General features: G+C 44.5%; 1 protein-coding gene across 1 annotated transcript in view; it reads right to left on the bottom strand.

The window, feature by feature from the left end:
* LOC120929305 (sterol O-acyltransferase 2-like) overlaps window positions 1–26,951 on the bottom strand; it is a 243,464-nt gene that overhangs the window by 32,150 nt on the left and 184,363 nt on the right. The window contains exons 12-14 of the mRNA XM_040340633.1: window positions 10,673–10,771; window positions 10,441–10,576; window positions 9,620–9,764 (exon numbers count right to left, since the gene is read on the bottom strand). Coding sequence (XP_040196567.1) covers window positions 9,620–9,764; window positions 10,441–10,576; window positions 10,673–10,771 — 380 coding nt within the window. The remainder of the gene's footprint in view (window positions 1–9,619; window positions 9,765–10,440; window positions 10,577–10,672; window positions 10,772–26,951) is intronic.

The raw sequence follows: 26,951 nt of genomic DNA, 5'->3' as shown, positions 1-26,951 counted from the left end.
CTGCCCTTCCCTGGTGGTCCAGGGTGGGCTTCCCTGGTGGTCCATGTGGCGATCCAAGGGGGGGCTGCGCTGATAAACAATCAGCGCGACCCCCCCCTGTCAGGAGAGCCGCCGATCGGCTCTCCTCTACTCGCGTCTGTCAGACGCGAGTGAGGAAGAGCCATCGACGGCTCTTCCTGTTTACATCGTGATCAGCCGTGATTCGACACGGCTGATCACGTGGTAAAGAGTCTCCGTGAGAGACTCTTTACCGAGATCGGTGTTGCGGGGTGTCAGACTGACACCCCCGCAACAACGATCGCCGCAATGCGCGCCCCCGGGGGCGCGCAGCGGCTCAGAATCCTGAGGACGTCATATGACGTCCAGTCAGGATTCTACAACCACTTTGCCGACGTCAATTTGTCATTGGCGGGCGGCAAGTGGTTAAGCTCCTCCACCTTCCATTGAGGATGTCCCACAGATAGGGTTTAGGTCTGGAGACATGCTTGGCCAGTTCATCACCCTTTACCCTCAGCTTCTTTAGCAAGGCAGTGGTTGTCTTATGCCCCGTACACACGATCAGTCCATCCGATGAGAACGGTCTGATGGACCGTTTTCATCGGTTAACCGATGAAGCCGACTGATGGTCCGTTGCGCCTACACACCATTGGTTAAATAACCGATCGTGTCAGAACGCGGTGACGTAAAACACAACGACGTGCAGAAAAAAATGAAGTTCAATGCTTCCAAGCATGTGTCGACTTGATTCTGAGCATGCGTGGATTTTTAACCGATGGTCGTGCCTACTAACGATCAGTTTTGATCTATCGGTTAGGAATCCATCGGTTAAATTTAAAACAAGCTTGCTTTTTTTTAACTGATGGTTAAATAACCGATGGCGCCCACACACGATCGGTTTCGACCAATGAAAACGGTCCATCAGACCATTCTCATCGGTTTAACCGATCGTGTGTACGCGGCATCAGGCTACTTTCACACCGTGGTGTTGCACCGTCAGCGGTAAAACAATGCCATTTTTCTCATTTATATATTCTTCATTGTTTTCTTCAGTACAAAAAATCTGTTTAAAATACATACATCTTTATACATAAAACACAGTGTATGCTCACTATACCCATAGCCCACCCCCCTCCCCCCTTCAACCCTATCATCTTATTTGTACCTCACACACAAACTCTATCCTTACTGCAGTATAATCTTTCTTTCTTTCTTTTTCTTTCTTTTCTTTCTTCTTTCTTTCTTCTCTCTCTCGCTGGGCTAATCTCTAGCTACTGGTCTAGATTTTTCTCCCCTCTCTAGGGTGGACACTCCATTCTACTCAGCTAGGGCTCCCACAGCGTTTTTAAATTGATTAAAATTACCACGTCTAGTTAGATCTACTTTTTCCTTCCACACTGTCGTGTTTATCACAATGACCCATTCCGCTAATGTAGGCGCTTTCTGTGATTTCCAGTTTTGTGCTATCAATTTTCTGGCCTGGAACAGGCACCTTATAACCACTACTGTGATGCTCCTTTGCTCATGCCTCTCCTCTATACAACCCACTAAGCATACTTTGGCTTCCGGTTCCAGAGCAATCCCAAAGGTTGTATTTATGATATCCAATACCTTAACCCAGTATCTATATCATTTCGGGCATTTCCACATCACGTGTATAAGGTCTCCTGTACTTTGACACCTAGGGCATTTGTCATCTAGTTTCCTTCCAAACATATATAACCTCTTTGGGGTGTAATAAACTCTGTGCACTAAAAATAGATGGGATACTCTTTGTGACAGGGAGAGTGACACCGATGTTCCTAGCTCCAATATCTGTTCCCATTGTTCAGTTGGTATAAGGTCTACATCCTCCTCCCATCTTTGTTTATTTTTTCCCAATCTCTCTTCCCCTATAAAACAATGCTATTTTTAGTGGCGCTTTACCATAATTTTTGTGGCACTTTTTAACCCCCGCTAGCAGCCGAATAAAGGGTTAAAAGCACCCGCAAAGCGCTGCTGCAGAGGCCCTTTTGGCTGCGCTGCCAAATGATTTTAATGGGCAGGGGCTGTTTATGGAGCAGTGTGATCACACCACTCCTACATCTCCTCAAAAATGCAGCTAGCAGGACTTTTTTTACTGTCCTGCCAGCGCACCGCTCCAGTGTGAAAGCCCTCAGGCTTTCACATTGGAGTGAAAATGGAAAATTGAATACCTACCTTTCTGTAATTTTCCTTTCCTGGTGCCTACCCATGGCAGCATACCAATGGTCATGGCTCCGCCCCCACTGACCCACAGGACCACGTAACTCTCTCAATAAAAAGAGCTCCCCCCTCAGATAGGCATTCTAGTTACTAGCCCTCAGACCGCAGAGCAGTCCATAAGGGAGGGTGTATGCTGCCATGGGTAGGCACCAGGAAAGGAAAATTACAGAAAGGTAGGTATTCAATTTTCCATTTTCCTGGTGCCTCCATGGCAGCATACCAATGGTCAAATAACTCGCTTTACAGGGAGGGTACTGCTCAAAAAGAAATATATTTAATAACTATAGAGTAGAGCGTTCTAGCAATTTTCTCCCAAAGTCTCTCGATGTGAGGGCTGCCGGGTCAAGGCTATAGTGGGACATAAAGGTGCCGAAGGAAGACCAGCTTGCTGCCCTGCAGATAGTTTCCGGGGAGACCCTTGCCAAGGCTGCCCAGGACGAGGCGACTCCTCTCGTTGAATGTGCGTTTATTGCCTTGGGAATAGGAAGACCACTAGCCCGATAGGTCTTCTGGATGAGTCCTACAATCCATCTTGCCACTGTTGACTTGGAGGCTGCTTTTCCTTTCCTTGCCCCTTTTGGGATGATGAAGAGGCGTTGGTCCTTTCTGAATTCCTGTGTCACCTTAAGATAATGTTTTAAGGATCTGGCTACATCTAGCTCATGCAGGTTTGAGGATGCTTGCTCTCCTTCAAATGTTGGAAGTACCCATTCTTGATTGAAATGAAAGACTGAAGGTACTTTGGGAATGAACTGATGTATTGGCTGTAGTACTACCCTGTCTGGAAAGAATGTGATGTAAGGCTCTTGGGCTCCCAGGGCTTGGATTTCCGACACCCTGCGCCCCGATGTGATTGCAATCAGGAAGGCTGTCTTCCAGGTAATGTCCTCTAGTGAGCAACCTTCTGTAGGAGCGAATGGGGAACGTGTTAGGGCTTCCAGCACAATAGTCAGATCCCACTTGGGATATAGAGATTTCCTGGGCGGGCGAAGTCTCAGAACCGCCTTCAAAAATCTGTCCACCAGTGGATTAAGTGCCCATCTGACATCTGTTAAGGCTGAGATGGCAGACACCTGGACCTTTAGAGTGCTGTGTCCTAAACCTAGGTCTAGGCCTGACTGTAAAAATAACAAAATATTATGAACCTCAGGAAACAGTGGATTGAACTGGTTGGATTCCGCTAGGGTCACAAATTTCTTCCAAATCCTGTAGTAAGTGGTGTTCGTGGAAGACTTTCTTGCGAGCAAAAGGGTTCGGATGACCTCTTGTGAACACCCTATATCCCCCAGCCTCCTCCTTTCAATATCCAGACCCTCAAATCCAGATCTCTGGATTCGGGTGGATGAAACTGCCCTGAGTCAGCAGGTTGTTCTTGAGAGGTAGAGATGTCGGATTGCCCAGGATAGACTGACCAATAGCGGGAACCACGGCCTCCTTGGCCAATATGGAATGATCGCTAGGATGGTTACTTCTTCCTTTGTCAGACGCTGGAGGAATCTCAGAATCAAGGGAGTTGGGGGAAAGGCATATCCCAACTGGAATGTCCAAGGCTGGATCAGAGCATCTGTACCCACTGCTGTCGGACATGGTGCTCTTGAGAAGAACCGAGGAGTCTTTGCATTGAGCGGTGAGGCAAAAAGATCTAATTGGGGAGTCCCCCACTGTTGGCAGATCCTGTTGAAGACCTCTTGGTCTAGAGACCATTCGTTGTTGTTGCAGAACGACCTTGATAGGTGATCGGCTAACTGGTTCTCTGGTCCCGGAATATAGCATGCCCGTATGTCGAACAGATTCTTCTCTGCCCACGAGATTATTGGAGTTACTTCGCTGAATAATGCCCTGCTGTGCGTGCCCCCTTGGTTCTGGACGTAGGCCACCGCCGCACGGTTGTCCATTTGAAGAAGGACCGGTTTGCCCCTGAGAAGAGGTGCTAGATGTAGAAACCCATCCAGGCCGCTCTTAGCTCCAGGATATTGGATATCACTCCCTCCGCACTGAATGGCCACTTCCCTTGAACTAATTTGTCTTGGGTGTGTGCCCCCAACCTAGTTGGCTGGCGTCTGAAGTAAGAATGGTCCATGTATTGGACCTAGGAGTCCGGAGTTAATAGATTGGAGGGTCTTGTCCACCACCATAGACTGGATTTCATCGAAGAGGACACAATTATCTTCTGCTTGAGATGTTCTTTCCCCCATTGGGCTAGGAACCCTAGCTGAAATTCCCGTAGGTGCCATCTGGCCCATTTTACCATTGGGATGCATGAAGCGAAGGAGCCTATGAGGCTCAGACACTCTGACGCTGACATGAAGCGGGAACTCATTGCTCGTTTTACTTTTTGAACCAACATTGGAACCTTTTCCGGTGGAGAGAAACTGATTTCTCCGGGGTGTTGAATAGGGCCCCCAAGTAACCCATTTTCTGTGTTGGCTTTAGCTGGCTTTTCGCTATGTTGATCAACCAACCGAACTGGACAAGGTGCTTAGTACTGTTTGGGTGTGCTCCTCTAAGAGGTCTTTTTTGCTGAGACAAGATTAGAATATCGTCCAAATAATATAGTACTCGTATCCCCTTTTCCCGAGAGGCACTAGAATGGCCCCTAGTACTTTGTAAACGTTCTGGGCTGATGAGATTCCAAACGGGAGGCATTGGAACTGTAGACATAGGGCCGCCCACCTTGAACCGTAAAAATGCTGGAACTGGCTGTTTATTGGAATGTGCAATATGCATCCTGGAGATCTATGGAAACCATCCAGTCCCCGGGCTGGACTGATAAGATTACTGTGTTCAGAGACTCCATCTTGAAGCGTTCCAGTCTGATATACTTGTTCAGTTTTTTTAGATCCAGTACGGGTCTCCATCCCCCGTCTTCTTGGGAATTAAGAAGACGGGAGAGTAGAATCCCGAGTTCATCTCTGAAGCTGGGACTGGTAACACTGCCTTCTGTTGTAACAGTATTTGGATGTACTGAAATAATACTGCCCTTTTCTCTTTGGACGCCGGGATCTTGGTGTCTTGGAAAGAGTATGGAGGAGGGCGAGATTTGAACCTCCAATGTCCCCTGAGGATGGTGGACACCACCCATGGGTCGGTGCACCCTTCCACCCAGACCTGCGCATAGGCCTTGAGTCTTGCACCCACTAGGCTGGTCTGGGTGGCAGGGGAGTCAAAAAGACTTTGGGAATCTCCCACAGAAGTTGTGGGTTTTGGTTTCCCCAACTTAAGGAAAGAAGCTTGAGACCCCTTCCAGCCCCTTCTATAACCCGGGCGATAGGATCTTGAGTCCCTTCCTCTCTGCTGAGCTCCAGGCCTGGGAGCAAATCTCTTCCTTCTGTTTCTATCTTGAGGGATCAGACCACTCTTTCCTCCTGTGACCCTTGAAATTGCCGAATCCATCTTCTCCCCAAAAAGTGCTTTCCCATCATACGGAATGCGACACCACGATTGCTTCGAAGATGGGTCTGCTGCCCATGGTTTTAACCATAGGGCTCTTCTGGCCGTGATTGAATACAACATGGCCCTGGAGGAGCTTCTTAAGACATCTATCGCTGCTTCTGCCATGAAATCTGATGCCAGCTTTAACTCATCTAATGCCTTAATGACTTCCTCGGTGTCTATGCCTGCTCTGAGAGCTGTCTCAATGTTGTCAGTCCACACCCTGGTGGCTCTGGAAACAGACGATAAGGCTACCGCCGGTTTGCAAGCCCCGCCAGTTGCTTGGTACATCTTTTTAAGATCTGCATCGATCCTCCGGTCTAAAGCATCCTTGAAGGAGACCGAGTCCTCTAGTGGTAGGGTCGTATTTTTTGCCAGCCTCATGACTGAGGCATCCACAGCTGGAATGGATTCAAAGATCTTAGCATCCAATTCGGCCAACGGATACAGTTTTTGAAGACGATTAAAGCGACAGGCCTCTTATCAACTTTCTGCCATTCTCCTAGAATGATCCCTTTAATCTCCTCCATAAGGGAAAATTAGACACTCTTTTTGTTAAATGCGGAAAGTATTTTTTTGTTTTGGACGGAGGCTCCAGGCCCTCTTTCCCACTGAATGGCGTCCTTGACTGCCCTTACAAATGGCTCCACCAGACCAAAGTCAAAGGCTGAAATCTCTTCTCATTTGATACCAAGTCCTCGTCCAGGCCCTCTTCCCCCGGGTATGGGGTGGATGGACCCGCGATCTCTTGCTCAGCCGAGGGAGAAGGAGGAGAAGAAGTGCTTTGTGCTGCAGCCAATTCCTGATGGATTCTTTGATAAGGTCTTTATCGAGCTTGTGGACACCTGTTTTTCTGCAGTAGCCTCCAAGAAGCATTGGCCGCAGGCTAACTTGCCTGGCAGGGCTTTTTTCCCACAGACCCAACAGTCATCCCCCTAGGTTTGGAAGAGGACTGGTGGGAAGAACTTCGATGGCTGCTGGAATTGCGGCCTGAAGAGTGTGGATGGCCTGAACTCCTATGGCCTCCTGAGCTTCTGTCACGGGAGGATCTGTAAGATGCGTCTCGTTGCGGGCTGCGGAGACAAAATCCCAGAATAAGGATTTATAGTATGTCTGTGATAGTGCTCTTTTTCTATTACTAATACTTTACCTGTTCTGTAGCAGCCCTTACCTAGTGGAATGTTGAGGATCTTTTATTGGCATGACTATGTCCAGGACAGCTAAGGGCAAATTAAGAATTTCCTATGATTACTATCTGGTTTAAAAAAATAAAAACATAAACAGTCCAAGTCCCCATATAAAAAGACACTGCAAAAAAAAAAAAAAAAAAATAAAGATATATATATAATATATATATATATATATATATATATATATGAGAACACACACACTCCTTTCTTACATACACTGCCCAGTCCAAAAGTACCTTGGCAAGGATCCATATTGCTCTGGTAGAGGAATCCAGCAGGAGACAAGTGCTGGCGATGCTATCCCACTGACAGTCTGCTCTCAACTGAGAAAGACAGGCTGTTTTAAAGTCTTGGGAGTACCAAGATGGCCGCCAAACGCGCAGTGCGCATGCGCGGCCGCGTCGCCGCGGCTCCCCCCCCGAGATGACAAACTGCGTCATGTGACCCGCGCGAAGCGCTTGCAGCTCGTGGGGAGGACAGACGCCGGCGTCCCGCCGAGGAGAGAGACATACAGGCGGTAAGTGGAAAATGCTGGAATCTTTACATAGTGGTAAAGCCCTATTACTGGAGGAGACACCCGGGATGGGAATAGTCAGCCTAAATACCTGAAGAGGAGATAGCATAAGCTCCTGGAGGTAAACAAGTGCCCCAAAAAAAATCCTCAAAAAAAATGGGCTCCTATACTTATCTGGCGCCTTTAGCAGCCCAAGCCATAGGACTCCGTCCTGCAGGAGAGCATGAACCTGCAACGGTTACACCATGGATGGTGAGGTAGGGCTGAAATGATCCTGCGGGATGAGGACAGAAAAAAGAATGCCTATCTGAGGGGGGAGCTCTTTTTTATTGAGAGAGTTACGTGGTCCTGTGGGTCAGTGGGGGCGGAGCCATGACCATTGGTATGCTGCCATGGAGGCACCAGGAAAGTAGCTTTTTTTTTCAGGGCTCTTTGCAGGCTCTATTTTTAGCTCTATAGCGCCTGCAAAGCTCCTCAGTGTGAAAGTAGCATAAGAGGTGTGTTTGGGGTCGTTATGTTGGAATGCTGCCCTGCGGCCCAGTCTCCGAAGGGAGGGGATCATGCTCTGCTTCAGTATGTCGCAGTACATGTTGGCATTCATGGTTCCCTCAATGAACTGTAGCTGCCCAGTGCTGGCAGCACTCATGCAGCCCCAGACCATGACACTTCCACCACCTGGTTGTCTGCAACACATGCTTGACACCATCTGAACCAAATAATTTTATCTTGGTCTCATCAGACTACAGGACATGGTTTCACTAATCCATGTTCTTAGTCTGCTTGTCTTCAGCAAACTTTGCGGGCTTTCTTGTGCATCATCCTTAGAAGAGGCTTTCTTCTGGGACAACAGCCACACAGACTAGTTTTATGCAGTATGCAGAGTATAGTCTGAGCACTGACAAGGGGCCCCCCCCCCCCCCCCCAACCTCTTCAATTTCTGCAGCAATGCTGGCAGCACTCATACATCTATTTCCCAAAGACAACCTCTGGATATGACACTGAGCACGTGCACTCAACTTCTTTGGTCGATCATGGCGAGACCTGTTCTGAGTGGAACCTGTCCTGTTAAACCACTGTATGGTCTTGGCCACTGTGCTGCAGCTCAGTTTCAGGGTCTTGGCAATCTTCGTATAGCCTAGGCCATCTTTTGTAGAGCAACAATTAATTTTTTTAGATCCTCAAAGAGTTATTTGTCATGAGGTGCCATGTTGAACTTCCAGTGACCAGTATTAGAGAATGAGAGTGATAACACCAAATTTAACACACCTGCTCCGCATTCACACTGAGACATTGTAACACTAATGAGTCACATGACACTGGGAGGGAAAATGGCTAATTGGGCCCAATTTGGACATTTTCACTTAGGGGGTGTACTCACTTTTGTTGCCAGCAGTTTAGATATTAATGGCTGTGTGTTGAGTTATTTTGAGGGGATAGCAAATTTACACTGTTATACAAGCTGACAACTCACTACTTTACATTGTAGTAAAGTGTAATTTCATCAGTGTTGTCACATGAAAAGATAAAATATTTACAAAAATGTGAGGGGTGTACTCACTTTTCCACCTAGATTTGTGGTGTTTTTTCCCAGCACACATTTTTATTCACCTGGTTTTAGTCTTAAATTTAACAATACAAACAGTTTGTGTGTGCCCTTTAAGACATTACAGAGTTCTGTACCTAATCCCAGTTAACAATATCTGCATAGGACCAAACCAGATAATACCAGATCAAAGATAAGTCTATAGTATAGAGCAGGGATATGCAATTAGCGGACCTCCAGCTGTTGCAAAACTACAAGTCCCATCATGCTTCTGACTCTGGTGTCATGCTTGTGGCTGTCAGAGTCTTGCTATGCCTCATGGGGAATTGTAGTTCTGCAACAGCTGGAGGTCCGCTAATTGCATATCCCCCGGTATAGAGCAAGGATATGCAATTAGCGGAACCTCCAGCTGTTGCAAAACTACAAGTCCCATCATTGCCTCTGGGTTTCATGCTTGTGGCTGTCAGAGACTTGCTATGCCTCATGGGACTTGTAGTGCTGCGACAGCTTGAGGTCCGCTAATTGCATATCCTCAGTATAGAGTAAACCTAGTCATCAAGGTTGTATCATTCTGACCTATACTTTGAAATGAATACTGTGAGTGATTTATGGCTGCTTTGTTTTTTTATTATCTTACATAATATATACTATTCTGTATAACGCACAATATTGCTTGAATGATAAAGGTTAATAATGTACCTCTGTGAGTGGACAATTGATCCGTGCATACCATTCCTGAGAGTATAGAGAAACCTGGACGCCCTGACCATGAACAGGGAGGTCCATACTATTACATTGAACACTGGACTTTTTTGCTTGTCTTTGATTGAGAAATTTAACAGAACTAAGAAACACAAAAATATATAATAGAGATTAGTTATTCACAGTACAAATATTTCTATACATAATACAAAAGTAAAAAATTCAAGTCAACAACTACAACAACCATAGTCAAGCTTATTCAACAAAAAGTTCAGTAACCTGTGGTAGCTGATCAGAGTTTAGGGATTTCGTTATCTGAGATCTATTTGCTATGGGTTATTGCCCTTTAGTTTTGCCACCATCACTGAATATGCAAAGATTTAAAAAAAGCAAGCAATAATAGTAAAGTATGTTGAAATCGATCAAACTATTTAAGTTTCTCCAAACTAACTTTTGCATTGGGCAAGGATGGTCTTTCCTTGACATTATGCAGTCCCAGTCGGTAGCTTTCCTGGCTGTAGGCTGGCTCCAGGGTGAGTGTACTCAGCTTAAGATATAGAAGTCATGTTAAAGTCATTAAACAGCTTGCGGTGATGTCCTTTCATGTTAAATTAGAAACTTGCAATTGTTCCAATGTGGTTGGTGGTTTCTGATAAAACCTACTTCATTGGAAGTCATTGGAACCTTCAAAAAGCAGAAGACCCTGCAAGATTTTCATAAACCCAACATAACCCAAACATTGACCTAAAATCCACATTCCTGCCACTCGATACCAACAATACCAGTAATAAAAGGTTCAGAACAACCTCCATCTGTACCTCCTAAAATAGCAAAGAGGCAAAACACAACTGGGTAAAAATACCCAAGTGCCACTGAGTAGGCATATTCATGCACAGAAGCGGACAAGAGAAACACGGCCAGTGTCACTGCTGAACGAAACTTCTTATTCAACAGCTGAAAAAAAAATGAAAAAGATAATCAATCACTTGTTTTAAAGATGAAACTTATTTTTATAAGTTGTCTATTTTTGTCTCCCTACCAGGCCCTTACCCACAGAAGGTCTTGGTACACATAATAAAAGAGCCAATCATGGATCATCACATTCCATGTCCGAAAATAGTTTGAGAATGATGTGGCATTCCACCAGTCCTGTATAAACAAAACAACAGTAATAATGGGTAATTTAAGACTGGAGAAAATAAAAATGCTTGCACTGCCCAATAAATCATACTCTGTCATTTGTTAAAGTACAGATTAAAGTGAAACAGACAAACCACTAAATAAAGTGTTGCGCAAACTGTTGACGCTATATAAATCCTGTATATTAATAATAATAAATACTGTATATACACAGATACATTTGAATAGGTTTATTGTTTTCCCCCCACAAAACTGTAATTCTGCACAGCTGTCCTTGTAATTCACAAAGACTTCCTCTGACAACAAAGCTGATCAATCTACCAATTCTCAGTTCAGGTTTAAGGCTAAGTTCACTAATTTTATCTAAGTTCCAGCTTCCCTACTGTATGTACCATTATACCATTCATGTGCCTCTGTTTCAGAAAAGTAAAAGCGTTCTTTATGTTCTAGGGCAGCATAGTTGGCAACATTGTAAAAAAAAATGTAGGGACACTTTTTTTTGATGTAGGCGGGGTCTTATTATAATCAGGGGTGGGGCATGCATTTGTAGGCGCGGCACCAGAAAAAAATGGAAAATGGGCATGGTTTACGTGAGGTAGTGGGTGTGGCTTATATGGGCATGGCTCAAATGGCAGTTTGATTAGAGCAGGGATCCTCAAACTACGGCCCTCCAGCTGTTGTAGAACTACACGTCCCATGAGGCATTGCAACACACTGACATGACTGGGCATGATGGGAATTGTAGTTCCTGAACAACTGGAGGGCCGCAGTTTGAAGACCTCTGGATTAGAGTCTGAGATGACTGAGGGATGGAGAGGGGGAGAGGGGGAGAGAGATGGAGGGAAGGAAAGACATGGAGGGAAGGAGAGACAAGGAAGGAAAGAGAGAGGGAGGGACAGCAGGCCCAGATCCTACACCACAATAGAAATATGTGTATTCCAGAGTCTAACAATCGGCAAATAAGGATAATCCAAACACCTGATGTTAGCGCTTCAATCATTCCGGCACCATGGTTATGGTGTCAGGATGATTGAAGCGCATTATTTCTATTCTTACATTGTAATATAAAATGAAATAGTTCAACTCACCATAATGCCGAATAAGTGCTAGCCCTGAGCGTGTCACTTGTCACGTCGCCTACCACCAGATGTCATCAGGTGCCCCCAGTGGAGTCCCTCCTCACATCTGTGGTGTCCCCAGGCAGCGGAGTCCCTCCTCACATCTGTGGTGTCCCCAGGGAGTGGAGCCCCTCCTTATATCTGTGGTGTCCCCAGGCAGCAGAATCCCTCCTCACAGCTGTGGTGTCCCCAGGAAGCAGAGCCCCTCCTTACATCTGTGGTGTCCCCAGGCAGCGGAGCCCCTCCTTACATATGTGGTGTCCTCAGGCAGCAGAGCCCTCCTCATATCTGTGGTGTCCCCAGGCAGCAAAGCCCTCCTCACATCTGTGGTGTCCCCAGGCAGCGGAGACCCTCCTTACATCTGGGGTGTCCCCAGGCAGCGGAGTCCCTCCTTACATCTGTGGTGTCCCCAGGCAGCAGAGCCCTCTTCACATCTGTGGTGTCCCCAGGCAGCAGAGCCCTCTTCACATCTGTGGTTTCCTCAGGCAGCAGAGCCCTCCTTACATCTGTGGTGTCCCCAGGCAGCGGAGCCCTCCTTACATCTATGGTGTCCCCAGGCAGTAGAGCCCCTCCTTACATCTGTGGTGTCCCCAAGCAACGGAGCCCCTCCTCACATCTGTGGTTTCCCCAGGCAGCGGAGTCTCTCCTTACATCTGTGGTGTCCCCAGGCAGCAGAGCCCTCTTCACATCTGTGGTCTCCCCAGGCAGCAGAGACCTCCTTACATCTGTGGTGTCCCCAGGCAGCGGAGCCCCTCCTTACATCTGTGGTGTCCCCAGGCAGCAAAGCCCCTCCTTACATCTGTGGTGTCCCCAGGAAGCAGAGCCCTTCCTTACATCAGCGTCCCCAGGCAGAGGCGATCTCCTTCATTACAGTGTAAAGTATGTCCCCAGCAGTAGCAGCTAACAGTTCCTTTCACATGTGTTCAGTGGAGAGGGGTGGGGCCGTGCAGCCAATAGGCTTCAGTGTACAGGAGAAATGTCCACTGTACACTGAAGAGAGGAGCCCGATTGACTCTCCACTGAGCACAAGGGGAAATGCGGTGGCCATCTTTTTGTAGCCCAGTGGCCGTTTTTTGCCTAAAACATTTCTGATTTTCCCAGGACAAAAGCTAAATCCTGGAAAATTAATCGGGACGGACTCCAAAAGTCATGATTGTCCTGGGAAAATCTGGACTGTTGGCAAGTATGGGGCAGGCCTCAGCCTCCAGTGTCTCCTATTGAAAACTCCTCCATTACTTCCTGCTGTCTGACCCTCAGGGCACGAAAACCTGTTAGAAGAATGGAGTTCAGCAGATGACCTCATTAACACACCCTGCACCTGCACATAACCATTTATATGGAGCCTAGGTAATCTGAAAAGAACCTGCTCCCCCCCCCCCCTATTTTATTTTTGAAAGCAGAAAAAATTATCAAGTGTTTGACTTTAACAAGGGCCCAATTGTAGAGTGAGGCCCAGAACAAAAAGACAGAGACAAATAGGGCAGGGCCGGGCATGACTGTGTGTCTAGGGTGCACTGAAAGAGTTAAGGGTAAAGAGGGGCGGTGAGTAGGAGCAAGAAGAGCTGGAGGGGGGAGTGGTTATACTTAAGGGAGAGGCGGGGACAGAGGGGGACAGAATTCTTTAGTGAGACTTGGAGGAGGCAGTTTTTACCACCCTCCCTCCTTATGCATTACCTGTTTGTTGTTTGTGTTTTCTTTTGCAGGTGCACAGGCGGATGGTTGTCATGACAGCCAGGAGTGGTGGTATTTTCTGTTGGTCTTTTATGGTGGCAGTAGGAAATGTTATAAAATGGGGGTGGGGGGCTCATCAGTAGTATGTGCCTCTTCAGTGTATTCCAGCTGAAGGTTGGTTGGAATACCGTAATGGTTGCACTGCGGTTGTCTCAGAGCGGACTACATGGCTGGAGGCCTAAGGTGTTAGTTTGGCCCGCAGTGTATTGGTTATAGACGTGGTGGAGTCGGGGGGCTGCCAGAAAAGACCAACAGTCTGTGTTAATGTTGTTATATATATGCTTGATATGTTTGATTATTTTGAGTTGGAGTTTTACCTTACAATGTTTAAATAAATAGGCTGTTGTGGCCATTTTACTTAAAAATTAAGGTGTGGTCTCTTTACTTTTAGAGGTTAAGTATTGGGGTTTAAGTAGGGGGTGGAGTATAAGGGTCATAACTAGATTGATAACTAGATTGACAGCCTTCCGACCGTCGCATACAGCGCGTCACGAGTTGCTGAAAGAAGCCGAACGTCGGTGCGGCTCTATATGGCGCCTGCGCACTGACGTTCGGCTACTTTCGGCAACTCGTGAAGCGCTGTATGCGACGGTCGGAAGGCTGTCAATCAAATAGGAATGCCCAGTCCCGCAGACCATACCCGGAAGCGGTGGAGAACATCTATCTCTAAAACGGTAAGTACTGCATTGATTTAAAAAAAAACACCTGATTGTGCTTCCCGTAATTAGCCTCAATCTAATGTTAAAAATTTGTTTTTCGGGTGAACCCCCGCTTTAAGTGGCAGTCCTCAGAATCACCGCACCAGGAGGTGAGGAGCCTGGGTCCGGTAGCTGATATAGCAGGTAGGGATCAAACAAAAGTGTAGTCAGTAAACAAGCCAAAGTTCAGTAACAAGTGGTTGCAGGTTGGGATTAAGCAGATGCATAGCTAAGGAACAAGTCAAAGGTCAGTAACAAGTGGTAGTGGAGATAAGGACAGCTGCAGGTAAACAAACAAGCAAGATATGGGCTGGAAAGAGCAAAATAATCTTGCAAACAGGAAGTGTACTTGCATAGCTTAAATAGGAAGTTCATGGGAGGAGTTCAAGGTTCACTAGAAACACAGTAAAATAAAAGATTATCCAAGGGTTCAGACAGCATGCTGTCCAGCTTCTCAGGTGGCTCAGCAAAAAGAGCTACTGCTGGACGCAACAGAGGTTGAGGGTTCAGATTCTGTTTCTGGTACAATAAACTGTGTTACATATATTGAATATAATCTAAAAATATCTAAAATGTGGGAAAAAAATTCAAAACACACATCCTCTAAAAATTGCCACACCCTGTGACCATAAATAACACTGTACAATATAATGACAATAATCTTCCACAAACAAAGTAAGAAAATGTATTCAAGAAAATATTGTCTGTTGGCGAATCCTAAATGCACCGTAATGACTTGCTGTTATTCTCTGTATGGCGTAGAAACGACTATTCCCTGCATGCCTGTTGCACAGAAGAACCCATGCAGAAGCAATGGTCTCTCTGCAGAGATCTAAAGCCCCCTAATGTGTTAGCAAGCTCATGTTCCCTGCAGATTGGAGTGCTCTAGCTCTGATTCAACAGAGGACATGAAAGAGACCTTCTTTTCAGCATGCTGGCAGAAGACAGGATGAGGGCCTGGGGGGAAACGTATCGTTGGAGATTTCCCATTTCGGTTTTGATTAAAAAAGGCCCACAATCATTTTGGTTACGTTCCAGAGCGGACCATCCTGAGCTTTTTTCCTTACTGGCGACTGAACCATTTGAAGTGTTGGACTGGATGCAGCAAAAGCCCAGAGGGCATAAACTATAGGAATTATTTTGGTCTCATATAGTAAGGTTAAATAACTGGTGGAGGTTGATGTGGGTTTTGGGGCTTCCCTTTTCGTGTCTCCCCTCTCTCCCTAGCTAATTAGGATCTGAGGATCATGGGACCATTGGGAGACAGAGGTTGGGGGGGGGGGGGTAATATTGTGTTGACATTGTGTTTTGCAGTGGTAATTGGGAACATGGGTATATTAGAGGTGGGGTTTGGGGGTAGGGTGGGGGGGGAATGGGGGGAGGGGGGTAGGGGTAGGTAGGGAGGAAGATAAATAGTTTTTCTTCCTTTTTTGGGGGGGATAGGGTGGGTGGGTGGGTGCGGGTTATTTTTGGGGGGGTGAGTATAGAGTATAGAGGTGAGATCTCCTTTTCTTTCTCCCCCCCCCCTATTTATCTCTGAATATAAAGGAGGGGGACCCCGCTCCTTTTTTTTCACACATTTTGGTACAAAACACAGCGGGTTTGATATACACTGAAGTTATTAAAGTAGGGGATGTAGCAGTCATATATTACACATATTAACACATTTCTACACAAAGATACAATTCTTTCTTCTGAGGGGAATCAGAATGGATTTTTTTTCTTTTTCTATTTTTTTTCTTTTGTTTTTGGAGGGATGGGGGACAAGTATACATAAAGAATCACAGGAATAGATGGGGAAGGAGGGACAAGATAGACTCAAAAGGACACAGAAAGGGTGGATAGAGGGGGGGGGGGTCTCCCCCCCTTTTTATTTTTGTAGGGGCCCTTCTCAGATAGACAGATTGTACAAAGTAATTAAGTGACATACTCAGGAGGATATTTAACAGTACGTCTGGGTATATAACGGGGGAGGGTTGAAAAGGACCTGAGGAGGGAGAGGGCAGGGGAGTGGGTGACAGAGCACTCCTCTTGCTCTCCCTAAGGAGAGGTTGTGTATGTAGATGGAGATAATACCGAAGTACAAAATTCACTGTATGTCTTGAAATAAATATAAGTTAAGAAGTGCTCGGCCTGGTGGAACTGGTACTTAAAGGGGGGCAGGGCAACCACCGCGCTGTGAGGTTCCCTTCTTTTTTTTTTTCCTCTGGGTGGGGGGTGCGCTGCCCCCAATGTGGGTGTACAGCCTCTGGTTTGAGGATTCCATTTGATGTTTATCCATTGTGGGCGCGGTTCTGACCAGGCCGAGATGTCTCTGACGACAATTACAGCTGTGTTCAGGAAAAGGGGAAGGGATGGATGATTTGCAGGAATCTCTTTTTTCTTGTTTTTCCTAATGTTCTAAGTGATAATGAGGTATGAGACAGGAATTATATTGAAGGAAATGGCATAAAAATGGTTTATATAAATGATTGATGAAATATGCTCGAATATTTTAGGGGGGGGGGGTTATGGGAGCACTTGGAGAAGGGAGTGGGAAATGGGTAAAGTAGATGTGAGGTGGGGTAAGGGAATCCTATTTCCCCTTTTTTTTTTAGGGTATAAAGGGGGGGGGTATGAGGGGGGGAGGGTATGGGGAGGGAGGAAAAGGGAGGAGGGGAGTGTATTTTGTGTCCCTTTTATCTTTTAAACTAAAAAATCAAAACAAAAATAGGGAAAGATTGACAAAAGGCCCGAAGGTCCAGGTCAGGGCAAATAAGTAACATAAAGGGACATGGAGAAGTGGATGGAAGGAGCTGGAGGAGGGGGTAGGGATTCTACCCTCAGGGGGCATGCGCAGCCACTTTCCCCAATTAGGATTGCACTCACTGGGGAAAGGAATTAGAGTGCTGAAAGCTAACTGCTTTATATATCGCTGGGGAGGGGGGAGGGGTTACTCCTCTTTCTCTCTCCATTTGATATTAGGTTAGGGTAGGGAGAGGGAGGTCTAGGGGGGCAGGTTTCTTTGAGTGGGTTTTTTTTTGGGGGGGGGGGAGCACCGCTCTCTCTCACGGGGCACTACTTAACTGGTCGAGTTGGTTTTTCCCGAGGGTTGCATTTGAAAAAGTATCTTTTTCGGATTAAGGAATGGAATTCCTATTAATAACATCAATTAATGCGAAGGGACTAAACATCCCAGAGAAAAGGCAGATACTGTTACAGGAACTGAAGAGGACCAGGAGTGATATAGCATTTATTCAGAAGACAGACTTTAGAAAAGGGGGGCTTCCCTTTCTTAAGAGCAGAACCTTCCCGACGGTGTATCATGCTATGAACCCAGTGGGAAAGAGGGGGGGGGGTATCAATTTTAATCTCGGATAAGACCTCATGGTCATGTACAGGTTCCCTTATGGATAGTGGGGGTCAATATTTAATGGTCAAAGGTACGATTGAGGGAATGAAGGTAACCTTGGCTTCCTTCTATGCCCCTAATACACGACGATGTATCCTAAGGAAGTTTTTGGACGAATTAGTGAGATTTCAGGAAGGACAACTGATCATGGGGGGGGGGGGGGGTATGAATATATCCCTTGCTCCCAGTATGGATACTTCTTCTGGTGGATCAGCAGTGCCGGCAGGTATCCGGAAACAGATACTTCAGTTGATACAGAAAGAGAAATTAATAGACATATGGCGACTGACACATCCAGGAGAGCGAGATTATACTTTGTACTCTATCCCTCATAAGATATATTCTCGCATAGATTACTTCCTTATACCGCATAATCATTTGCACGCAGTTAAATAAGTTGGAATAGGGAAAATCACTTGGTCAGATCACGCACCAATATCTCTGAAATATAGACTGGGGGACTCTCGACCCCCGGGGATGACGACCTGGAGGTTGAACGAAAGCCTGCTGCAGGAAAGCCTGCTGCAGGACCCAGCGGTACTGGAGGAGGTACAAAAGGAAGTAAGATGGTACTTTCAGGTTAATGATATGCCAGACTGTGATCTAGGAGTGATATGGGAGGCCCATAGAGCGGTGATAAGGCGTGTCTTGATGAAACATGGGGCAAGGATAAAGAGGGAAAGAGAGGTAAAATTAACATCTCTCCTGACAGACATCTTGCGTCTAGAACTTTTACACAAACAGAACCCGGGTTCGGTGATAGAAAGGGAGCTGTTGACGACACGTCGACAAGTAACTGAATTACTTATTTACAAAGCGAAAAGGGCAATACAGACAGGCAGGACACAGAACTATGAATTTGGCAATAAATGTGGGAAGCAACTGGCTAAGTCGCTGAGGGAACAACAGTTAAAGACCTATATACCAATGATTACAGTGGAAGGAGGGAAAAAAAATGTGTCTACCGAGAGAAATAGCACAGAGGTTTGGTAATTTCTATAGTACTCTGTATAATTTGCAAACAAGTTCCCAGGATCAAAGTGTAATAGAAGGAAACATAGCAACATCAGGTGTTAGGAGTGTGACCCCAGAAGTAAGACAGGAAATGGAAAAACCAATTACTATAGAAGAAATCCAAGAGGCAGTGAAAAGAGGGAAGGGAGGTAAATCACTGGGCCCAGACGGGTTAACTATGCAATACTTTAGACTTCTTCTCCCGATATTGGGACCATTTATGGTCAAATTGTTCAATAGTGTAGGAGATACAAGCTCTTTCCATACTGAATCTTTAAAGGCTGTGATTGCGGTCATACCCAAAGAAGGGAAAGATCCCTCCCAATGTGGGAGCTACAGACCAATATCCTTATTGAACACGGATCTGAAGCTTTTTTTCTAAGATCTTGGCAACACGTATACAACAACACATAACTGACCTGGTCCATAAAGACCAGGTGGGATTTGTGCAGATGCGTGAAGTCCGACACAACACGATTAAAACTTTATATTTAATTCATGTGGCGGGCTCATCCCGAACCCCATGAGTCTTCCTAGGGACAGATGCTGAAAAAGCCTTTGATTGCATAAATTGGCGATTCATATTCCTGGTACTTAGACACATGGGGTTCGGTAACAAGATGATACAATGGATTTAGAGTAATTATACCCTTTCTACTGCCCAGGTTAGAGTGAATGGGGTACTATCTCTACTCTTTAAGTTATCAAACGGGACAATTCAGGGATGTCCGTTATCCCCTCTTTTATTTGTGCTAACTGTTGAGCCTTTACTGAATAGGATTCGATTGAACCCAGATATTAAGGGGGTGAGTGTAGGCGGAGTTGAATATAAGATTTAAGCATACGTGGACGACATGATGTATAGCTTGACTAATGCGATGATATTGCTCCCTATTTTACTCCAAGAATTGGAGCTATATGGGAAATTAGCAAATTTTAAGATCAATTACGCCAAATCTGAGGCTATGGGGGTGTCGATTGCCGAGGAAGAATTGAAGATTCTGAAATCCAATTATAAATTTAAATGGACAAGTTCAGCCTTGACGTATTTGGGAACATTCATCCCAGCGGATCTTAAACAAGTTTACAAGCTCAATTTTGTTCCATTGTTAGCTAGAGTTCAGAGCCTCCTGAATGGATGGCAGAAGGGACTCTATTTGTGGTTTGGGAAGTGTAACATTATTAAAATAAATATCTTACCGAAATTCTTCTACCTTTTTCAGACACTCCCTATTGCTATATCCAAGCAGTATTTCAAACAGATACAAGCCATGTTTAGTAGATTTATATGGGCAAATAAACGCCCAAGAATTAAGGGATCTATATTGTCACTATCAAAACAAGAGGGGAGTGTGGCGGCCCCAGATATATTCAGATACTATCAGGCGGCACTACTGAGTCGTCTGATAGACTGGAGTAGACATGGCGAACAGAAAATATGGCCGGGGTTTGAGCAATCGCAGTATAGTGGCTTGCTCCAAAGAGTGGCATGGTGCTACAGGGCGCTCCCGAAAGAAGTGAAGAAACATCCTTTGATAGGCCCCACACTTCGGATAGGATATGGGCTATTTGAGAAGGGAAAAATTTCAACAATAGACTCACCTCTATTTCCCATTCTGGGGAATCCACAGTTTGGACCTGGTTTGACGAAGGGGCCTTTTGGTAAAATGATAGAGCAGGGACTGTTTCAGGCCTCTCATTTCGTGAAGGAGGGAGTATGGCCTACGATCCAGGAGATGGTGACGGGGACCTATCAATTAGATTTTTGGAGGGCAATGCAAGTGCAACATTTTATGGATACTCTGGATTCACCAAGTAGATATGAGTGGAAGTTAACAAAATTTGAGGGATATTGTAATGGGAGTGGAATGCTCCAATATACTCTTTCTAGAATTATAGAATTACTCAACACACCTGCAGAGGACTTTAGATTACCTTTTTGTTAGCAGATGGGAGGTGGAGCTGGGTAGATCTTTCACAGAAGAACAAAAGAGTAAAATATTACGTAATGTATTTGAATCCTCAGTCAGTGTAAGGGTGAAGGAGATGAACTTTAAGATCTTATCACATTGGTATCGCACCCCTGTGGTTTTAAGTAGATGTTACCCAGAGGTGCCAGATAAATGTTGGCGGTGTGGGAGAAAAGGAGGGACGCTAATACACATTTTTTGGAAGTGTCACAGAATACAGAATTTCTGGAAGGAGGTGAGGGAAATAACGCAAAGGTTTAGTGAAAGGAAGTTACCGGGGGATTGGACTTTCTATCTGTCTTTCTACCAGCTTCTTATACCGTCTAACCGTAATATCTGATTCCTGTAATCAGATATTACGGTTAGACGGTATAAGAAGCTGGTAATCTGCCACCTTTTAAACGCAGCAAGAGCCTGTATTCCAGTAATGTGGAAGCAGTCTTTTATTTTATTTTTTTATTTTATTTTTATTTTTTTGCTAGGTTTTGTTGTTTATTTTGGTGTGGGTGGAATAGGATAAGCAGAGGGGATGGAGAGAAAGCCCCCCTGCCGTGGAGGGGACAAGAGGATGCCCTCACGGGGGGACTAGAAGCCCCAACGGGTATAACGGGGTATGTGAAGGATTATGAAGTATAATAGTAAGGGAAGGTGGGGGCTAATGATGATCATTAACAGGTAGATTTTGTTGTCAGGAAAAGGTATATTACATATAAAGGCAGAGGAGGTTATATGATGTAGGAATTGTATAGAATGAACACTGTCAGATTCATGTAATGAAATGTTTGTTCCCTCTGCTGTTACTTGTTTGTTTGAAAATCAAATAAAGGATGAAATATGAAAAATAATTATTCTATTAGAACTATTAGATTTCTCCTAGACACCATGATAACTGTAAGAAATGTATACTAGGAGATTTTGGTTTTAAAGGGGTTGTAAAGGTTTGTTTTTTATTTTCGAAATAGGTTACTTTAAGCTAGTGCATTGTTGGTTCACTTAAGTTTTCCTTAAATTTCCCTTCTAAATGTTTTTTTTCTTTGTTTTCTTTGTCTGAATTTCTCACTTCCTGTTCCTCCTCAGTAAGGTGTTCAGTAAGCTGTTCTAAATGACTTTCCACCGCTCGGATGATGGTGGAAAGCTTACTGAGGAGAAACAGGAAGTGAGAAATTCAAACAAAGAAAAAAAAACATTTAGAAGGGAAATCGAAGGAAAAGGTAAGTGAACCAACAATGCACTAGCTTAAAGGAACCTATTTAGAAAATAAAAGACGAACCTTTACAACCCTTTTAAGAACATTACACCAGTAAAATAAAAAAAAATTATGGTAATCACTTTATGCGGTCATGTTGACCACCTACAGTAGGTATGTGGTGTGGCAGAAGCATTTTAAACACTAAAGTGACCATAATCATGTTTATTTATTTTGGCCAGGCAATACCATATACAGCATAGATTTCAGCTGTGCATTTAACTGCACTGAATTCCACTTTACGTTAGTCATATTTATACAGATATTGCTCTTATTTCTGGTTGTGAGTGTCACCGGCGCAAAAGAAAATAAATAAATAAATAAATGTGAACTGTGATCTGCTGCAGTACTGTGTGCCCTTAGTGGGGGTCAATAGTGCTCTAAGAAGAAAAATGTTACTGCGCTGATCTAATTATCCAGAGGTATTTAATCTCTGGGAATATGGACATAAGTGAAATATCAGGGCCACAATGTACCCAATCTTAAGTGTGAATAACCTGAATACAAACAATAAAAAATATAAGAAATATATGAGACATACAAATGTGACACAGTGATTCCAAACTTAAATCATATATCTAGATCAGTGTGTCAGCATACAATCCATATGCCACAGTGCTTCTATGAGAAAAATGGCTGTTGCTGCTACTGACCAACCAAATAGTGAAAACAATACGAAAGATATTACAAAAAAATATATTATATATATATATATATATATATATATGTGTGTGTAAAAACCCAATATGCGGTATGCCAACTGCACCGTGAGTTGTCCAATAACCAATATTGGAACAAAATAAAATAAATATCAATAAAAGTGAAATAATTATCAAACAACCATACAAATGTGCAATGTGCTGGCTGCACTTAAAAATAGTCCAAATGACAGGCAATCTTGCTCTTATACAATAGGTTCCAGCAAACACAAGGTTCAATGTTGGTAATGCTGTATACAGGAAAGTGCCGCTATCTCTTCCACCCGACAAAGATGTGCCACCATCACCAATGGTTAAAATCAACACTCACCAGACCCCAGATATTATTAGGCTCCAAAGTGGTGTCTTTTCTTTGTCGGTCAGTGGGTGTTGCCTCCTTTTCCCTTTTACAAGGTGTCATCAATTCCTCAAAAACAAGGGGCTCATCATGGTGTAGTATATTAAAATATGTATTTATTTAAAAAAGGTAAAAAAATATAACACTTACAATATAAAGTGCCTCTGACCGGCACTGAGTGTCTTTGGCAGTGTCAACCGTTAAAAGCCGCTGACCAGCATTTAAGTGGCGTCCTAAGAGGTGTGCTTGCCCCGCTGTGCTCCGCATGTATTGCTACAAGGGGTCCGTGCGCGCTGGTGTGCTGCACCCTCAATGTGTGTGTCCAAACAGCCTCTACGCGTTTCGCTAGTTGCGTCGTCAGGAGAGCTGTGGACACTACTGTTTAGGCTGTATTTATACCCCTGTGGATTCCCTGAAATGCTGCAAGGTAGTCACAGGAAACAGGAAGTCTTCCGGCCACCATCTTAGCTGGTGGTGCAGGAAGTTCCTGTTCCACCATTTTGGTTCCTGGATACCTGGCTTTTTGCCAGTCCTGGCCATTCACAGGAAACAGGAAGTCTTCCGGCCGCCATCTTAGCTGATGGTGCCGGAAGTTCCTGTTCCACCATTTTGGTTACTGGATACCTGGCTATTTGCCAGTCCTGGCTGTTGTTACTGGGTGTCAGCAATAAAAATATAAATATAAATATGCCCAGCAGCCAGGAAGGCTGTATGTGTGGGGCGCTATGTGCGCTGCTACCTCCGTTCGTTTGTGCACCTCCCCCCACCCCCGTGTGCGGGCGCTTGTCGCCCTGTGTGTTATTCCCTGTATTATCGCCGCAACCGGAAGTGCTTGTGCGGCCACCTTGCCTCCGTTACCGGAAGTGTCCGTTCCGCCATTTTGGTTACTGGCATCCTGTGTTAGTCTATGCCTATTTTAGGTAATGGCTAATTCCCCACACAGGATGTAATATTGGTTATTTTAGCTACTGGCAATAGTCCCTGTGTAGCAGTCACCGTCTCTGGTTGACGCTGCCAGGGACACTTTACAAAAAACAACATTTTATCACCTATATTACTGTAAGTGGTCAAAAACTATGTTTACTAAAAGTTTTATTTACTAAAAATTAATCAAACACCATGAGGCCATAAAAAGCAGGAAACAAATACAGTTTTCATTTTTCTGCTGCTATATTTTAACTTTTCTATATAAACCCTTCTCAGTGTATATCATTACTGATATTTTAACCCTATATAATTAATACGCATACTCGTTGGTTTCTGATACTTGATGGTAGGTGATCCATCATCAAGTGATCTAGTGCTGTTTCTTAGATGCTGTTTCTTAAAGGGGAACTGCTCTAATTGCATACATACTAGAAATATTGATGTTATCAACTTATTAATGGAATGCTTAGGGGGAATGAAATGCGGAATACTTAAAACATCAAAAATCTTCCAAAAAACAATTTATATCTAATTCCACATTCATTCCCTTAGGCTTTAATGTGTCCAATCTAAAAATCCACTCAGTTTCGTTCCTCGATGCAGTGGAAGCGGGCTATACCCAAAGGCCAGTTCATCAGAATAAAACGAAATTGTAACTCTATGGCCGACTATCAGACACAGACAAACATCTTAATTGATAGGTTTGCTAATAAAGGTTATGATAGAGGAAGGTTGGAGCAAACTAGATTGGAGGTTGGATCTCTGAACCGGGATGATATGCTAAAAAAGAGAGTAATTGCACCCCCTAAAGAGAATGATGTCACCTTCATAACGGGTTTCAATGCAGACTACAGAGTGTTTGAAGACATCATTAGAAAACACTGGCCCATTATTTTGGGAGACCCACAACTCAGTACAATTTTACCAGCTAGACCAACATTTGTGTACAGAAGAGCAAAGAGAATACGAGATTCCTTGGTTAAAAATGTACCGGACCCACCCAAAAAGATGATATCCTTCCTTGACCAGAAGGGTTTTTATAGGTGCGGAAGATGCAAACCTTGTCGCACCACAAAAGGATCAAGAAAGGTTGACCAGTTTCAATCTCACGCCAATAATGAACAATTTAAAGTGGGTAAACTGATCACGTGCAGCAGCACACACGTAACGTACGTAATAGAGTGCGAGTGTGGGCTGCAATACGTGGGCAGAACCACAAGGAAACTCTCGGTGCGAATGGGAGAACACATTAGAAATATCAAAAAAGGGTATATACATCATAGTGTGTCATTACACTTCAGAAATAAACATAACAGAGACCCCAGTAAAATGAAGTTTTATGCCATAGATAAAATTGAACAGAATTGGAGGAACATAAATTTAAGAAGGGAAGTATCGAGGAACGAAACTGAGTGGATTTTTAGATTGGACACATTAAAGCCTAAGGGAATGAATGTGGAATTAGATATAAATTGTTTTTTGGAAGATTTTTGATGTTTTAAGTATTCCGCATTTCATTCCCCCTAAGCATTCCATTAATAAGTTGATAACATCAATATTTCTAGTATGTATGCAATTAGAGCAGTTCCCCTTTAAGAAACAGCATCTAAGAAACAGCACTAGATCACTTGATGATGGATCACCTACCATCAAGTATCAGAAACCAACGAGTATGCGTATTAATTATATAGGGTTAAAATATCAGTAATGATATACACTGAGAAGGGTTTATATAGAAAAGTTAAAATATAGCAGCAGAAAAATGAAAACTGTATTTGTTTCCTGCTTTTTATGGCCTCATGGTGTTTGATTAATTTTTAGTAAATAAAACTTTTAGTAAACATAGTTTTTGACCACTTACAGTAATATAGGTGATAAAATGTTGTTTTTTGTAAAGTGTCCCTGGCAGCGTCAACCAGAGACGGTGACTGCTACACAGGGACTATTGCCAGTAGCTAAAATAACCAATATTACATCCTGTGTGGGGAATTAGCCATTACCTAAAATAGGCATAGACTAACACAGGATGCCAGTAACCAAAATGGCGGAACGGACACTTCCGGTAACGGAGGCAAGGTGGCCGCACAAGCACTTCCGGTTGCGGCGATAATACAGGGAATAACACACAGGGCGACAAGCGCCCGCACACGGGGGTGGGGGGAGGTGCACAAACGAACGGAGGTAGCAGCGCACATAGCGCCCCACACATACAGCCTTCCTGGCTGCTGGGCATATTTATATTTATATTTTTATTGCTGACACCCAGTAACAACAGCCAGGACTGGCAAATAGCCAGGTATCCAGTAACCAAAATGGTGGAACAGGAACTTCCGGCACCATCAGCTAAGATGGCGGCCGGAAGACTTCCTGTTTCCTGTGAATGGCCAGGACTGGCAAAAAGCCAGGTATCCAGGAACCAAAATGGTGGAACAGGAACTTCCTGCACCACCAGCTAAGATGGTGGCCGGAAGACTTCCTGTTTCCTGTGACTACCTTGCAGCATTTCAGGGAATCCACAGGGGTATAAATACAGCCTAAACAGTAGTGTCCACAGCTCTCCTGACGACGCAACTAGCGAAACGCGTAGAGGCTGTTTGGACACACACATTGAGGGTGCAGCACACCAGCGCGCACGGACCCCTTGTAGCAATACATGCGGAGCACAGCGGGGCAAGCACACCTCTTAGGACGCCACTTAAATGCTGGTCAGCGGCTTTTAACGGTTGACACTGCCAAAGACACTCAGTGCCGGTCAGAGGCACTTTATATTGTAAGTGTTATATATTTTTTTACCTTTTTTAAATAAATACATATTTTAATATACTACACCATGATGAGCCCCTTGTTTTTGAGGAATTGATGACACCTTGTAAAAGGGAAAAGGAGGCAACACCCACTGACCGACAAAGAAAAGACACCACTTTGGAGCCTAATAATATCTGGGGTCTGGTGAGTGTTGATTTTAACCATTGGTGATGGTGGCACATCTTTGTCGGGTGGAAGAGATAGCGGCACTTTCCTGTATACAGCATTACCAA

Source organism: Rana temporaria, chromosome 2, assembly GCF_905171775.1.
Source record: "Rana temporaria chromosome 2, aRanTem1.1, whole genome shotgun sequence".
Lineage (NCBI taxonomy): Eukaryota > Metazoa > Chordata > Amphibia > Anura > Ranidae > Rana > Rana temporaria.
The sequence above is the reverse complement of the archived record's forward strand: the minus strand, read 5'-3'. Positions and strand labels throughout refer to the sequence as shown.